General features: G+C 42.1%; 1 protein-coding gene across 1 annotated transcript in view; it reads right to left on the bottom strand.

Annotated features, from left to right (window-relative positions):
- Nucleotides 1–16,392, bottom strand: part of carm1l (coactivator-associated arginine methyltransferase 1, like) — a 109,392-nt gene that overhangs the window by 54,902 nt on the left and 38,098 nt on the right. The window contains exons 3-5 of the mRNA XM_060841044.1: nucleotides 10,551–10,657; nucleotides 7,896–8,000; nucleotides 5,911–6,021 (exon numbers count right to left, since the gene is read on the bottom strand). Of these exons, the coding sequence (XP_060697027.1) occupies nucleotides 5,911–6,021; nucleotides 7,896–8,000; nucleotides 10,551–10,657 (323 nt within the window). The remainder of the gene's footprint in view (nucleotides 1–5,910; nucleotides 6,022–7,895; nucleotides 8,001–10,550; nucleotides 10,658–16,392) is intronic.

Here is a 16,392-nt window from a genome sequence, read left to right as displayed (position 1 = left end):
ACTCACACCTGCTTACATGTATCTTATGGACCGGTTCTGGGTCTTACCAACGCCTGTGTCTCGCCAACATCTGGAGAACAGCACTGTTATTCTCTGGGAAAAATTTGATAAGTCAATATGTGCCATGGAATAAAAATGGGTCAATTAACATTATTTATTTATTCTGGATCAAGGACCAACAAACGTCAATGCATTCTGGCAAGAAAGAAATTCTAATTTGTACATTTCCTGTGTTAACGATTGCAAAAGCAGCATGATCCGACGTGGCCAATAATGCATCTCAGGAAACAAAAGGAAGAGCAGGATCCAGTTGAGATTTCTGGACAGTTAGTGATGGGGATACACTTGGGTAGAGAGCTGAGCAAATGATAAGCCTGTTGTAATTTGCACTGCTTAAATGCTAAGTCCCCCTTTCATGAGGAATCACACAGGAGTTATAATTAGAAACATTACTGCAGGAAAACAGGCTGTGAATATTCAGTTTCCTTTGTCTTCTATTTCAGCAACACAGTAATCAAGCTTTTCAAAAATAGAAAGTAAAATTCAGTAGCTACTGGAATATATAATTAGGTCTATGCTGTTCATATCATTTTTCTTTGTGCATCTCTTTGGATTACATTGTTTTTGGTCCAACAGCCGTCTCTCCCTGTTGTCTTGTACACTGCCTTTTTGTGCATTGTTCTATCTCCTAGTTTCCTCCCTCCTGTGAATCAAAGGTATTAATAGTTATGTTCAGTTTCAGCTGTGCTTTCTCATGGACTGACTTGATGGAAACCCTTCCCTTTCTTCACCTGCTCCAGCACGAGTCACAGTGCAGCACACTCTTGGAACCAGCCTGGAGACTAACCCTACATTTGGGATGGGATTGGGTGGGGGGGACGTTTGTTGAGGCTGAGGTGGAGATGGTCTTTATTAGGAGGTGGGGATTTTTGGGGTGAGGTCTTTATGGAGGCTGGGGTTGTTGGTTTGGGGTCTTTATGAGGGGGTTGGGATTGTTGGGTTGAGGGTCTTTATTATGGGGGTGTTGGAATTGTTGGGGCAGGGGTCTTTATGGGGGGTGTTGGGACTGTTGGTAGGGTCTTTATTGGGGGGGTTGGGACTGTTGGGGTGGGGTCTTTATGGGGGAGTTGGGATCGTTGGGGTGCTGGGTTTGAGATCTTGGATTTTGAACATGCAGACACCTGAGGACTGCACCGGCATATTGGAGTCAATGGTGGATTTCATCGTCAATGCCTGCTAGTACCACGAGGACCTTTCCAAGATCAGGGAAATGACCCACCTTGTCCAGGGACTCACCCTGGGTTCTCATGGCCAGGTGGGGGGACAATGTTGAGTGGCAGGAGAGGCTGGTATAGGGCCTTTGCTTTCTGAATGTCTGAGCTGAGGCTCATTCTCTCATACTCCTCGGTGAATCCACTAATGATGGTTTCTATCTCGACTCTGAAAGTGTGCACACCAGGCACTGACTGTGTACTGCAGCTCACTGACAGGTATTGGAGTGACCTTAATTCTGGCGTGGAACCGTTGAACAGTCTCCCATTCGTCCTGTAGGTTAGATCCACTCTGATAGGGAGCTTCATGGACAGGGGGTGGATTATGGTGTTGAGGAAGATAATGAAGAATGCTGATATGATGACATAGCCCTGTCTGTCCCCAGTTTGCACTCACACCAGGATCTGTGGTGGATCCATTGATGAGGCACAAGGCTTGCCAGTCATTATAAAGCAGCAGGTAGAGAATGGAAATGGAGTTCTGCGGGTAGCCAAATTTGAGGAGGATGTCTCACACTCCTACATGGTTAACAGAGTCCAAAGCCTTTGGGAGGTTGTAGAAGGCTGTGAACAGAGGTTGGTATTGTTCTTGCATTTTCCTGGGGTTTATTGTGCACTGAGAGTAATGGCCATTGATCCTCTGCATGGACAGAAGCTGCACTGAGACTAAGGGAGGAGCTGTTCGGTCACTGGGAGGAGCTGGCTGAGAAGGATTCTTATGACGCCCTTTCTCATGGTGAGCAGTCAGCAAGTCCCTCTGTAATTTCCTCATTCAGCCCTGGCTCTGGAGTTTAATTTGGATAAATGTGAGGTATTGCATTTTGATAAAACGAACAAGGGCAGGATGTTTACAGTTAATAGTAGAGCCTTGGGTAGTATTGTTGAACAGAGAGACCTAGGGGTTCAGGTACACAGTTCTTTAAAAGCTGTCACAGGTAGACAGGGTGATTAAGAAGGTGTATAGCCCACTAACCTTCATTGTTCATCCCGTTGAGTATAGGAGTTGAAATGTCATTTTGAGGTTATAGAGAGCATTGGTTGAGGCCACTTTTGGAGTACTGTGTACAGTTCTGCCCTGCTGTGTGAAGGATTATATTAAATTGGAGAGGGTTCAGAAAAGATTTACCAAGGATGTTGCAGGGTTGAAGGGTTTCAATTATAGGGAGCGGCTGGATAGGCTGGGGCTTTTTTCCCTCCAGTGTTGGAGGCTGGGACATGGATAGGATAAACAGACAAGGTCTTTTCGCTGGGGTGGGGGAGTACAGAACTAGAGGGGATACATTTAGGGTGAGAGGGGACAGATTTAAAAGGGGCCCAAGTGGGCAACTACTTCACACAGAGGGTGGTTCTTGTAAGGAATGAGCTGCCAGAGGGAATGGTGGAGGCTGGTACAATTACAGCATTTAAAAGGCATCTGGACAGGTATACGAATAAGAAGGGTTTAGGGCCAAGTGCTGACATGTGGAACTAAGTCAGACTGGGATGTCTGGTCAGAATGGACAAGTTGGACAGAAGGGTCTGTTTCTGTGCTATATGGCTCTGTAACTCTATAATAAGTAGGGATCTGATAAAAACCTATAAAAGTCTAACAAGACTGAACAGGGCAAATACAGAATAGATATTCCCAATGACCAGGAGTCCTTAACCTGGGTCACAGTCTAAAGAGACAGGGTTAGACCATGTAGGACTGAGAAGATAAATGTCTTCACACAGAAAGTAGCGAGCCTGTGGAACTCTTTGACACAGAGAGAATCTGAGGCGAAAATACTGAATGCTTTTAGGAAGATGTTAGATATAATCCTCAGGGCTAAAAGGATCAATGGGTTATGGGGAAAAAGAACAGAATACTGAGTTAGATGATATGCCGTGTTCATATTGAATGGTTCAGCAGGCTACAAAGGCTGAGAGACTTACCCCTCTTCCTATTTTCCATGTTCCTATGTTGATTGTGCATAATCCACCTCCTATTCGAGTGTAGCACATTGTTCAGCTCCTGTTTTTCCCACCAATCCTTCCATTCCAGTCTGTCTGGCCCAGCTCTGTTCTCACCCCATTGCTGTCTGCTCTAGGTGATATTTTTAGACTAGATTGTTCATTGTTACTTTAAACCATCATCCTGGAATCTTATTGTACAAAAGTCACTGTGCCCTAAATACATTGACACTTGTTGCATTTGGCCAAAAGCAAGTCCTAGCACATGTTGGATTGAACACAAGTTGCTGTAGAAAATTCTCCTGAAGACAATGTAAAAATGCTTGCCATTCACTAGCCCTGACACTACAGGTAGATCTTCTCTAACATGATGGTTGTATTCTTGTGCAACCCTGTGTTATAGAAAGATTGTGCTTTAGAAAGCAGTGTTGCTGCTGTAATCACATTACATCCAACGCAAGTTTTAAGAGTTTGCTCTTTAGAAACCGTGTCCCTAATTCATCAGCTGCATTACAACGAATTCACGTTAACTAAATGCATGTTATAGCAGAGTAACCTGTATTGTGATTCCAGTCTATATTCAATCCCTTTCATTGGAACTGTTCTGTATGCACCTCTATGTAACTTCCCCGTGGATTTGTTTCTCAATATCCTTCTCACGAGTGGGTGGCCCACAGATTGCACCAAGCAATGTCACTGCACCCTTTATGTTCCTTAGCTCGAGCCAATTTGATTCCGTGAACCCTCTCGGAGGTGACTTGGTCAATAAAATTTGTCAGTGACCTTATAGAGGCCCAATTATCAAAGCGTTTTCCACATTAAATCCATGTGAATAGATTTACCTATAAATGATTTATTTTGGCTTTCCTAATACCTTTACAGCAATATGGCTATTATCATCTTTGCTTATTTTGAAAAACCATTAGTAACATAGTTTGGAACAATAAAAAATTCTCTGCTTCCGAGTGCATACATTTTTAGTCTCTGTTTTTCTCTATCTCTCTCTTCAGAGTAATTAACAATGCTCAGGTCCAGTTACTGAGCACCTTGAGTTGGGAGCAGACATCAGAAAGGTGCTGATTCTACAGTGTAATCCTCTACAGTAAAACTGCACAGAAACCTTTCAACAAAATACACTATAAAGTGTTTAAATGTTTAAGAAAATGGATTTACATAGCATATCATGCCATCCTGCAAATGTTTCATATCTATTCACATCCAATAAATTATGTTTTTGAGTTGTGTAATTAAGTGTAACATTAAAATGCACATAGCAAGATCCCAGAGTTGACACATAAGATCACTGTGGTGTTTGAGGACATAACTGGCAGGATTCCTTGATCTTTTTCGTTAGTTACTTCACATTTGCTTGATAGGCAGGTAAGGGATTTGTTCAACATCATTTCCAGGTGATAAGTTTTCAAGGCATTGTCATAGAGTCATACAGCGTGGAAACAGACCCATTGGTCTAACCAGTCCAAGCCACATAATCCCAAACTACACTAGTCCCACTGCCTGCTGCTGGTGCATATCCCTCCAAACCCTTCCTATTCATGTACTTATCCAAATGTCTTTTAAACATTGTAACTGTGCCCTCATCCTCAGGAAGCTCATTCCTCATCCAATCCACTCTCTGTAAAAGAATTGCCCCTCATTCCTTTCCTGGGCATGGGTCACAAGGCTTTAGCCTTTTGACTCAGAAGTAAAAGAGCCCCAAAGGTTGCTTACAACAATTTGCATAGAGAAATTGTGCCACAGTGGTTAGCACTGCTGCCTCACAGCGCCAGAGACCCGCGTTCAATTCCTGCCTCAGGCGACTGACTGTGTGGAGTTTGCACATTCTCCCTGTGTCTGCGTGGGTTTCCTCCGGGTGCTCCGGTTTCCTCCCACAGTCCAAAAATGTCCAGGTCAGGTGAATTGACCATGCTAAATTGCCTGTCATGTTAGGTGAAGGGGTAAATGTAGGGGAATGGGTCTGGGTGGGCGTGCTTCGGCGGGTCGGTGTGGATTTGTTGGGCCGAACGGCCTGTTTCCACACTGTAAGTAATCTAAGTAAGACCTGTAGCTCAGGTTGAAGTTCTAAAACAGCAGCTAATGAACTTGAAAGACCCTATACAGACAACAAGCAAAACTAATGTCATTTACAAAATACCTTGCAAGAACTGTAACAAACATTACATTGGATAAACAGGCAGACAACTCGCCACCAGGATACATGAATATCAACTGGCCACAAAATGACATGACCCTCCCTCATTAATATCTTTACATACAGATCATGAAGGACACCACATCGACTGGGACAACACACCCATCCTAGGACAAGCCAAACAGAGACACACACAAGAATTCCTAGAAGCATGGCATTCCAACCGAACTCTATCAACAAACACATTGACTTGGATCCCATTTACCCATCCCTGAGAAAAAGAACAGGAAATGACACAACTGCAGGAAATGATATCACCACAGGAAGAGACATCGCCAACCCAAGGCAACCTAAAGACATAAATAAAAGGTGGGCCATACCACCAGTGCTTCACCGGAGGCTCATTGATCATGTTACCTAGTATGGTGATGAAATGTCTGAAAACAAACCTTCCAGCTCAGTGAGCTAACTTACATTCAACTAAGACCATTAAAAAACAGTAGCTCAATCAGCAGAGTATGCATTGATGTTAATCTTGGCAGTGTATTTGTGCGCTACCTCTGCATATTTTGACATTGAGCTGGCCTCCACAGCGTAGACTTTCCTAGCTCCTGCTTGAACTGCGAAGAACGAAAGGATTCCTGACCCACAACCCACATCAAGGACAACCTTTAAGCAAAATAAAACACAGTGGTCAGAATCACAGTACCATTACAGTGTCAAACCTTAATCACATCAACCGCCCGTGCCTGGATTAATTTGGCTGAGTAGGCTTGACACAAGTTAATACAATTTCAGATTATGCCTTTTCCAGACAGTGGTAAGCTGGCAGAATTATTGCAGCATTGACAGCTGGACTTGGTGAGTGGGACATATATCTGTACATATAAATCTTTGCAACCCTGAGCTGTTCTAACAACAATAGCAAGTATGACTGAAAATTGGATATTTCTGTACAGTATAAGGCAAGTTAATATCCACCATAACATTGGAAAAATACCATCACCATGGGCATCTGACAACCAACGCTACATTACACAATATAAATCTTGTGCCTATCTCATCCTACATCCCAACAGATAAATGTGACAGATCAACATTTTCAATTCAATATCAAATCTGGTGCATTCGAAAACTTTAACAATGCTCTCAGTTGGTGTATTACTTCAAATGTTTTTAAAAGTTATGAGAACACATAGTTTTGCTGTAATTGGTTGCTGTGTATGTGTAATGTTTGCTCAGTTTGGATCTGAGATATGAAATCCCTTAAATAGATTGACATGTGCATACACACACGTGTACCTGTTCAGCTCAGTGTCCTCTGCAGTGCAGTTTTAGAGGCTGCATTAGTAGTTTCTCCGTAGGCTTGCTGCTGACAAGAGGCTGGTAGTGGCAAATGGTGTCACCCAGATGAATAATTTGGAATGTTTTCAATTAAAAAAAATTAAAGACCATGCTTTGATCAATAATTGACACTGGTGAGAGTAAATCAGCGTGATGGTTGTCTAAGTTTTCTGATAGGGAATACCTGATTCACAAACATATTAATCTCTCATTTGTTCAATTATTTCCAATTGATTTCATGGACCCATGCAACAGAAAAGAGTTTAATTATGCAGGTGGGGATACTAGGGGTTACTGTCAAGAGTGTGGTACTGGAAAAGCACAGCAGGTCAGGCAGCATCCGAGGAGCAGGAGAGTCGACACTTCGGGCATAAGCCCTTCATCAGGAATGAGAGGTTATTATCAGGTTCAGAGGAGGAAATGATGGGGCATGCTGACCATTTCACTGTGGATACTACTGCAAATTCACAGCCATGACTAAACTGCCAAATGCAATCTCGCAATAAAGACTTTAAAATAAATATCACATTAATCAGGTGAATCAATTCATGTATTGGGAGAGCTGAACAATTACTTGCTGCACCGAAAGCAACAAATGTTGGAGATCACATTGGGTCAGGCAGAATAAGACCTAGGAGCAGGAGTAGGCCGTCTGGTCCCTCGAGCCTGCTCCACCATTCAATAAGGTCATGGCTGATCATTTCATGGACTCAGCTCCACTTACACACCCTCTCACCATATCCCTTAATTCCTTCATTGTTCAAAAGCTTTCAAGACGTTTACTGAAATATGCAACTATTTTACTGGGCAGGGAGTTCTATCGATTTAGAACCCTCTGGGTGAAGAAGTTCCTTCTCTGTTCAGTCCTAAATCTGCTCCCCCTAATCTTGAGGCTACACCCTCTTGTCTTAGTTTCATCTGCCAGTGGAAACACCTTCTCTTTGTCTATCTTATCTATTCCCTTCATAATTTTACATGTTTCTATAAGATCTCCCTCATTCTTCTGAATTCCAATGAGCATCCATCGAGAGAGAATGAGCTAACATTTCAAGTCTAGATGACTCTTCATCAGAGCTGATCGCTTCATTTAAATTTAAAACAAAATGTGGGACTAGCCAACTGTGGGATTAAATGCCACTGAGTAATTAGAAAATAAAGCCTTGCCCTCCCCTATCCCACTCTAATTCATGTGCACTCACCTTACCATTAAAATCATCATGATTCTGCAGCATTGCCCTTTGGTAGGTGGCTGTCTTTATATAGTCTTGCATCATGCTCTGTTGTTGCGATAAACAACCATAAAACTGAAAGAAAAAAAAATGCATGGCTTTGATCAATCTGATTTCCTATGTTCCAATGTTTCAGACCTTCTTCTGCTTGCTGGTATTAACAAAACTCCATCCTCCCTTTAATTCAACAAAGTTTCCATCCACTGCTCCATCCAACATTAGCTCATGCGTTCAGATGTCAGGAATTGGAATCAAATTGATAGTTCATCCATAGAACAATATTAACATTTTTAACAAAGTGACAAACCATTGGATAAATATATGGATGATAATGAAAGAAGGTTGGTTAGATGGGCTTCAGATTGGTTTCACAGGTCGGCACAACATTGCGGGCCGAAGGGCCTGTATTGTGCTGTACTGTATTATGGTCCATGTAAAACAAAGTTGTTCACGAATGTGAATGAGAGAAGTGGAATTGTAATAGTTCAGAATTGCCAGGGAGCCCATAAAGAGCTACTTAACATGACGGGGATCACTTTCTGGTAAGCATCAATGTCCAGAATTAAATCTGAATTAACAGCAGAAAGGCCAATATCCTGTCATCAAGTCTCCATTTATTTACATGTGCACAGTACACTGGTTGTGGTCAGCCAGCTCAGAGTCACTCCCCCTGAACTGAGGAGATTCTAAATCCCCTGTTTACAGTCAGCCCGGGCCCAGGTTAACAAGCCTAATCAGGGATGTCACAGTCAAAGTGATCTACCTGGTCCCAATCACTACATAATCACAACCCTTCAAAGTTTACATTTTTTGCAAAGCTATAAACTGCTTAAATTCAGTTGTTTGGGCTTTGCCACATGAAGTTTTAAAACTGCACTTTCCACGTTTCTCTGCACAATTCTTGAACCTGTTGTTACTTCATAAATTTGTTCAAAGTTTGTGAGAAGATTTGTAGCTCGGGTGCTCGTTGTTGTGGTTCTGTTCGCCGAGCTGGGAGTTTGTGTTGCAGACGTTTCGTCCCCTGTCTAGGTGACATCCTCAGTGCTTGGGAGCCTCCTGTGAAGCGCTTCTGTGATGTTTCCTCCGACATTTGTAGTGGTTTGTTTCTGCCGCTTCCGGTTGTCAGTTCCAGCTGTCCGCTGCAGTGGCCGGTATATTGGGTCCAGGTCGATGTGTTAGTTGATAGAATCTGTGGATGAGTGCCATGCCTCTAGGAATTTCCTGGCTGTTTTCTGTTTGGCTTGTCCTATAATAGTAGTGTTGTCCCAGTCGAATTCATGTTGCTTGTCATTGACAAGCAGGAATTCCTAGAGGCATGGCACTCATCCACAGATTCTATCAACAAACACATCGACCTGGACCCAATATACCGGCCACTGCAGCGGACAGCTGGAACTGACAACCGGAAGCGGCAGAGACAAACCACTATAAATGCCGGAGAAAACATCACAGAAGCGCTTCACAGGAGGCTCCCAAGCACTGAGGATGTCACCTAGACAGGGGACGAAACGTTTGCAACACAAATTTATAAATTAGTGTCTATCTTTTCAGAGTCCGCGTTTAACTCCCTATAAACTTGAGTGAATTAACCTTGTCCTTTGATGTGAATGGCTGAAGACACAAATGAGAGTGGCCATGCTAAATTGTTCCTCCTCAAACACAACTCCTACATTTCCAACTTAATTGATTTCACTCTTATCTATCCAACTGTAGACAGAGTATCTATCCAGCTTCTCCTTCCAGTCTCACACCAAGATCCATCTGTGGCTCTCTCATCTTGCTCATCTACATGTGATTGGCAACATAATGTTCATATCAGTGAGGTCAGCTTTTTTTAAACTATGGGAATTAACATCGGTGTTTAACAAGTTGAGTAATGATGAATCATAGTTCTCTGGTTGCATCTGACCTTCAACCTTGATTTCAGAGGTACCTTTTCAATGCTTTGTAAAATTTCACATTCAGTGCATTCCATGTATTGACACATTTTGAGATGAAAATTCAGTTTGTTAGTCAGGATTTACCGGAGAAACTCAGCAAGCCTGGTAGTATCTGTGGAGGGAGAGTTAACAATTCAAGTCCAATAACCTTTCTTCAGGTCTACCGTATCTATCAACAAATATTGTGGACTCCAGTGCTTAGCAAGGAATGAGGAAAGAGTATGTTGATGCATTTTCAATTACATTTTAATCCTTTCTTTTGAGCAGGGTTTTAACATTTCGACACCCCCACACCTTTAGCACAATTTGGTTTCCAGAGATTTTTGGAAATAGTGGTTAATGCAGCTATTTCCAAGTCATAGAGTTGTACAGCACAGAAACAGATTCTTCAGTCCAGCTCATCCATGCTGACCAGATATCCTAAATTAATCTAGTCCCATTTGCCAGTGTTTGGCCAATATGTATAAATTTCCTTTAATTTTTATTGAAAGGAGTTCTGTTTATCAATACCATTCGAATCATTCAATTGCTATTATTTAATGTGCTGAACACACAATTAAAGTTTGACATATTTTCTGTCTTTACTTGAAATTTGTGGCATTATCCAAATCGTGGGTAAAAATATTTAAGCCATTGTAAGATTTGGGTGATAATGTGCCTTGGCTCCTTCTCACTGGCTCCTTACCTGGAAATACTGTACTGCAGATGCATCTTCTGTTCGTTGGCTAAATGCTGAACACACTTTCTTGGAGTTTTTAAACACTTTTAAGGAATTGTAAAAGGTAAAGAACTCTGAAAAGAAAGAGATAACGATTTTGTGAAAACTCAAATTACAAGCCTTTCACAACATACAGTGGTCATGATGACCACAGCTACCAACTCACAGCACATTTGACATACCCAGAGTCAGATTTGCTAAAATTGTTTAGAAAATCAACTCTCACCAGTCTTAACACCACTGAGTGCAAACAAAAAGCAGAAGTTACTGGAGAAAACTCAACAGGTTTGTGGAGAAAAAGCATTTCGGGTCGAGTGACCTAGCCTCAGAACTGGGATGAACTGAAAACTGGCAGTTCTGAAGACAGGTCACCGAACTTGAAACATTAACTCTGCTCTCTCTCCACATAATCGCCACTAAATTTCTCCAGAAACTTCTTTGCTTTACACCACCAACTGCGATGTGGCTGCTGCAATGGAATCAGCATTTTTATCCAAGAGTGACTAACTTTGCCGTTTATACAGTGGTGCAACAGGAAATGCTGACGCAGTGAAACCCCTTCAGAATTAACTAAAAACTGAATAAAAACTGTGGATGCTGTAAATCCAAAATTGCTGGAAAAGCTCAGCAGGTCTGGCAACATCTGTGGAGAGAAATCAGAGTTAATGTTCGGTCTCAAGTGACTCTTTCTCAGAACTCGACTCGAAACATTAACACTGATTTATCTCCATAGCTGCTGCTGGACCTGCTAGGCTTTTCCAGCAATTCCTAAATTTGTCTCTAATTAAAGACTGATCTAAGTTAATACCTATTCAAAACAAAAAGTACTACCCCTCTTCAGATTTTAGTAGATGATAAGCTACTTAGAATGCACAAGTGGATTGTTCAGACACTGCAGCATTGGTGGACAAATTAACTTATTTCAGGTGTGTACGCACTGAAAAACACATCAAAACTAACAGTGGATTGTTGGGTTGGATAAAATAGTAAATACAGAAAACAAAATCTAGAAATGTACAAATATATACAATTCTGTCCCAACGAGATCAAGAAAACTTGCATTCATAAGAACTAGGAGCAGGAGTAGGCCGTCTGGCCCCTCAAGCCTGCTCTGCCATTCAATAAGATCATGGCTAATCTTTTCATGGACTCAGCTCCATTTACCCGTCCACTCACCATAACCCTTAATCCCTTAACTGTTAAAAAAAAATCAATCTTAGCTGTAAAAACATTCAATGAGGAAGCCTCAACTATTTCACTGGGCATTGGAATTCCAGATTCACAACCGTCTGGCTGAAGAAGTTCCCTCTCAGTTCAGTCCTAAATCTGCTCCCGCTAATCTTGAGGCTGTGCCCTCTTGCCTTAGTTTCACCTGCCAGTGGAAACATCCTCTCTACTTCTATCTTATCTACTTCCTTTGTAATTTTATGTTTCTATAAAATCCTCCCCCCAATCCTTCTAAATTCCAATTAATATAATCCCAGTCTATTCGATCTACTCACCTGCTCAACATTGCTTGGTCAGATGCAATTTGCCTGTGAACTTTACTGTACTGAAGCGTTAACGTTACTTCAACCATTTCACAATCATCTGATTAATACAACAACACCTTAATCTCTCCTGGAGAAAATTATTCATTATCTATCATGAAGCCAGCTCGCTGAGCACAAAATAGTTTTGTCTCAAATCACATCACCTTGGGCAAATTCAGTTCCATTGCCAATAATTTCTGTGACAATCATGAAGTAACAATCAACACTTGACAAAACCCTAACGGTTTTCCGCACATTGCTTGTCCAGTAGGTCTGGAAGAAATTTTCACTGGAATCATGAGTGCTTTAAGTGATATAAAAATTAAATTGACAGGCAGGTTGTTAATTCAGGAATCCTACAGTCGAAATGATGTGCTGAAGTCCTGGTACCAATCTCCTCATGGGACTGCCTCTGTAGTCAATTCCCAAAATGCTGAGCGCAGGTACAATTTGAAGCAAATGGCTCTTAATAGTGTCCAAGCAGCTGTAGCTTAACAACAGGAAGGGCGATGAACTCTCTTTCTCTGGTGTCACTCGAACCCTCAGTATTTTTTGCTTCATTCATTCACTGGCTATGGATGTCTCAGGGGCTAGCATTTATTGCTCATCCCTAACATGGGTATGGAGTCTTTTGGAGGCCAGATCAGGTAAGGATGGCAGATTTCCTTCCCTAAAGGATATTACTCAACCAGACAGGTTTTTCCAACAATCAACAATAGAAACATGGTCATCATTAGACTCTTAATCCCAGATTTTTATTGAATTCAAATTCCACCATCTGCCCTGGCAGGATTCAAATGCCACTCACTGGAATGTTACCTGTGTCTCTAGATTAACACCCCAGCAATAATACCGCTAGGCCAATCTCTTTTGGCCTTCTATTTCCTTTGTCCTGGCTGCAATTCTGCCTGGTAACTGGCGATAACTTCCTGGTCTCCATGCAACAAGCATTGTAGGTAGTTAACAAATCCAAAAAATGAACAATGTGGTTTCCTCAAACTTTGTAGAAGTATAAAAGCAAACACAGACACTGTACTAGTGACTCAGAGTGCTTCTGTGTTGACCAATTACAAACTGTACTAAATATAACAAAACCAACCAAGATCCTGTTAAGACCTCAGTGCTGGAGTGCAGTGTGATACAAGTAAGGATGGTGGCTCAGTGGTTAGCATTGTTGCCTCACAGCAGTGAGGGACCAGGGTTTGATTTCGTCCTTGGGTAGAGCTTGCACATTCTCCCCGTGTCTGCGTGGGTTTCCTCCAGGTGCTCCGGTTTCCTCCCACAGTCCAAAGATGTGGAGGTTAGGTGGGTTGGCCATGCTAAATTGCCCGTAGTGTTTAGGGATGTGCAGGTTTGATGCGTTAGCCATGGGAAATGCAAGGTTACAGGGATAGGTCTGGGTGGGATGCTCTTTGGAGGGTCAGTATGGACTTGTTGGGCCAAATGGCCTGTTTCCACACTGTAGGGATCAATGACACTGGCTTTCTCTCTCCTTTCATATTGCCTGGGAATTACTGGTGTTTGAGGTACACAGTAGGCTGCTTCTGTCTACAACAGATGGGAAGAAATTCCAGCTGAACTGAAGTGACCTTCCACCTCATTTTTCTTTGTTGGACTGGGCAGGGGAACATTACATTCACACCTCACATTCCTCTGATTGGAAGCTTAAAAAGTTAAAATCCAGCTTTCTTCCACAGGCTACACAGAGACACTTTGCAGTTGGAAGACTTTTGTTGCCAACAGAAGTGAAAATAAAAATAAAAACAAAAACCTTGCAGGAACCTAAGGCTGGATTTCTATTCCCACTGATGGTGAAGACCTTGGCCAAGCAGTGGGTTTGAGTCAAACAGAAACATCCAGGTCACTTCATTTGGAATACATTTTCATCCTTACTTTGACAAGATGATTCTGAAACAGCACAAACAGTAACTATAGAGAGATCTTCATAAACAGGAACAGGAGGAAGCCATTCAGACCTTGAGCCTGCTCCACCAATCAATGAGATCATGGCTGATCTGTGGCCTAACTCCATAAACCTGCCTTTGGTTCATATCATACAGTCATAGAGATGTACAGCTCGGAAACAGACCCTTCGGTCCAACCCGGCCATGCCGACCAGATATCCCAACCCAATCTAGTCCCACCTGCCAGCACCCGGCCCATATCCCTCCTAGCCCTTCCTATTCATATACCCATCCAAATGCCTCTTAAATGTTGCAATTGTACCAGCCTCCACCACTTCCTCTGGCAGCTCATTCCATACATGTACCACCCTCTGTGTGAAAAAGTTGCCCCTTAGGTCTCTGTTATATCTTTCCCCTCTCACCCTAAACATGGTTAGGAAAGTGGGACTGGGATATCATAGCAATAACAGACAAGCTGAGCTTTTTCAGCTATTTTTGTTTTTGATTTCCAGTATCCACAATTCTTTCGGTTTTTATTCCTCTTTCAGACTGGCTTATTAACGGGTGGCCTGCTCTCCAGGGAGAGGCTGCTTCTGCCAAGTGCGGAACCCCATTTGCCATTCTCCCATGCTATGGGTGGATTATGCACATTTTATCCCATTATCTATCGTTATCCACACTTATGGAGGCTAGAGGGGTCAAGAGCCCACTCTTAATCCTATTTCTTATGTTCTCACTTTAACTTACCCAAGGAATGCTAAAATTCCACAAAAAGAGATGGTTTCTGAAATCTCTCCATGACCTCCACAATAATCTAACACATCAGTATATCCGACAATCTGCATTATTCAACCATGGCTGATTGCATTCCACGCAAGACTTTCCCATGGTCTCACCAGCAGTGGAACAATATTCTCCTACAGCACACTAATCATCTCTATCTGTACCTATCCCGATAATGGATAATGGTACCTTTAACTAGGAAAACATCAGGTTCATTTGTTGCTTCCTTTATTCATATTTTTTTCTTATGTTTCATTCTGAAATCAAACACCTATTAAGAAAGTTCAATGTTGTAGTAAACTGCAAATTTACTGCATTAAAAATATATTTTTATAAGTCCTGCAAAACTTAGCAATCAGCTAATTACAGGATTAAAAATAAATGGTTTGTCCCAGAGTTTACTTAAAAATATACTTTCTCTGCAAGTCAAGTTCCAAATTGACAGAATGAAAGAGTTTTTCCTCTCGGTGTATTTAAGCTGTACATGAGTTTATTCCTTATCCATTCACAATGGCCAATACTGATTAATTTGCTCATTATTCAGCTGTAAATACATGGTATAGGAATGGATCGCTGGCTATTTGAGTATATACAATGAACAAACCTAGATGTAGGTCTGCACACAAAAATCAATGATCATTAAAAATAATAAAATAAAATTACATTCAATCACCAAAAATGTCAGTAATTGGCAAAACATAATCTCTATTCGGGAATTGAGATATTCAGGTGAATACCAGATTCATTCGTTCTTATTAATTTCTTCCAAATGCAAGAGTTAGAACATAGAACATAGAACATAGAACAAGTTGCAAGAGCTTTATCTAACAAAGTGAAAAGTTCAGTAAATGGCAGAGATAATTATTGCCACAACTGTAGGGGGAGCGATGGCCTAGTGATGTAGTCACGTGACTATTAATCCAGATGACCCAGGTTCGAATCCCATCACAGCAGATAGTTCAGCCTCCCATGATGCCTATCATGGTAATTGCACTGTCCAATGTGACACTCAGACTCTCGGGTAGAAAGTTTCTTTTAGATTAGATTAGATTCCCTACATTGTGGAAACAGGCCCTTCAGCCCAACCAGTCCACACCGACCCTCCGAAGAGTAATCCACCCAGACCCACTTCCCTCTGACTAATGTACCGAGCACTACGGGCAATTTAGCATGGGCAATTTAGCATGGCCAATTCACCTGACCTGCACATCTTTAGACTGTGGGAGGAAACCGGAGCACCCGGAGCAAACCCACACAGACACGGGGAGAATGTGCCAACTCCTCACAGACAGTCAGCCGAGGTTGGAATCAAACCTAGTCCCTGGTGCTGTGAGGCAGCTGTGCTAACCACTGAGCCACCGTGCCACCCCTCTGAGATTCAATCCAACAACATGTGTGAGGATTTCTCAAAAGGCAAAAGCTAAAACAAATTTGAAAAATGCAACAAATAATTCAAATGGATTGCAGGGAATCTCACCAGAAGACAGGTTGGTTCAACTTATTCCATTTTGATATGACGGGCTGCATTTCCATCCCTAGGCTGGAGTGGGGTTGAGGATACGCATGCCACTTCTCAGGTCTGTTTTCAAG

Source organism: Hemiscyllium ocellatum, chromosome 2 (genome assembly GCF_020745735.1).
Source record: "Hemiscyllium ocellatum isolate sHemOce1 chromosome 2, sHemOce1.pat.X.cur, whole genome shotgun sequence".
Classification (NCBI taxonomy): domain Eukaryota; kingdom Metazoa; phylum Chordata; class Chondrichthyes; order Orectolobiformes; family Hemiscylliidae; genus Hemiscyllium; species Hemiscyllium ocellatum.
This window is presented reverse-complemented; position numbering and strand designations above follow the sequence as displayed.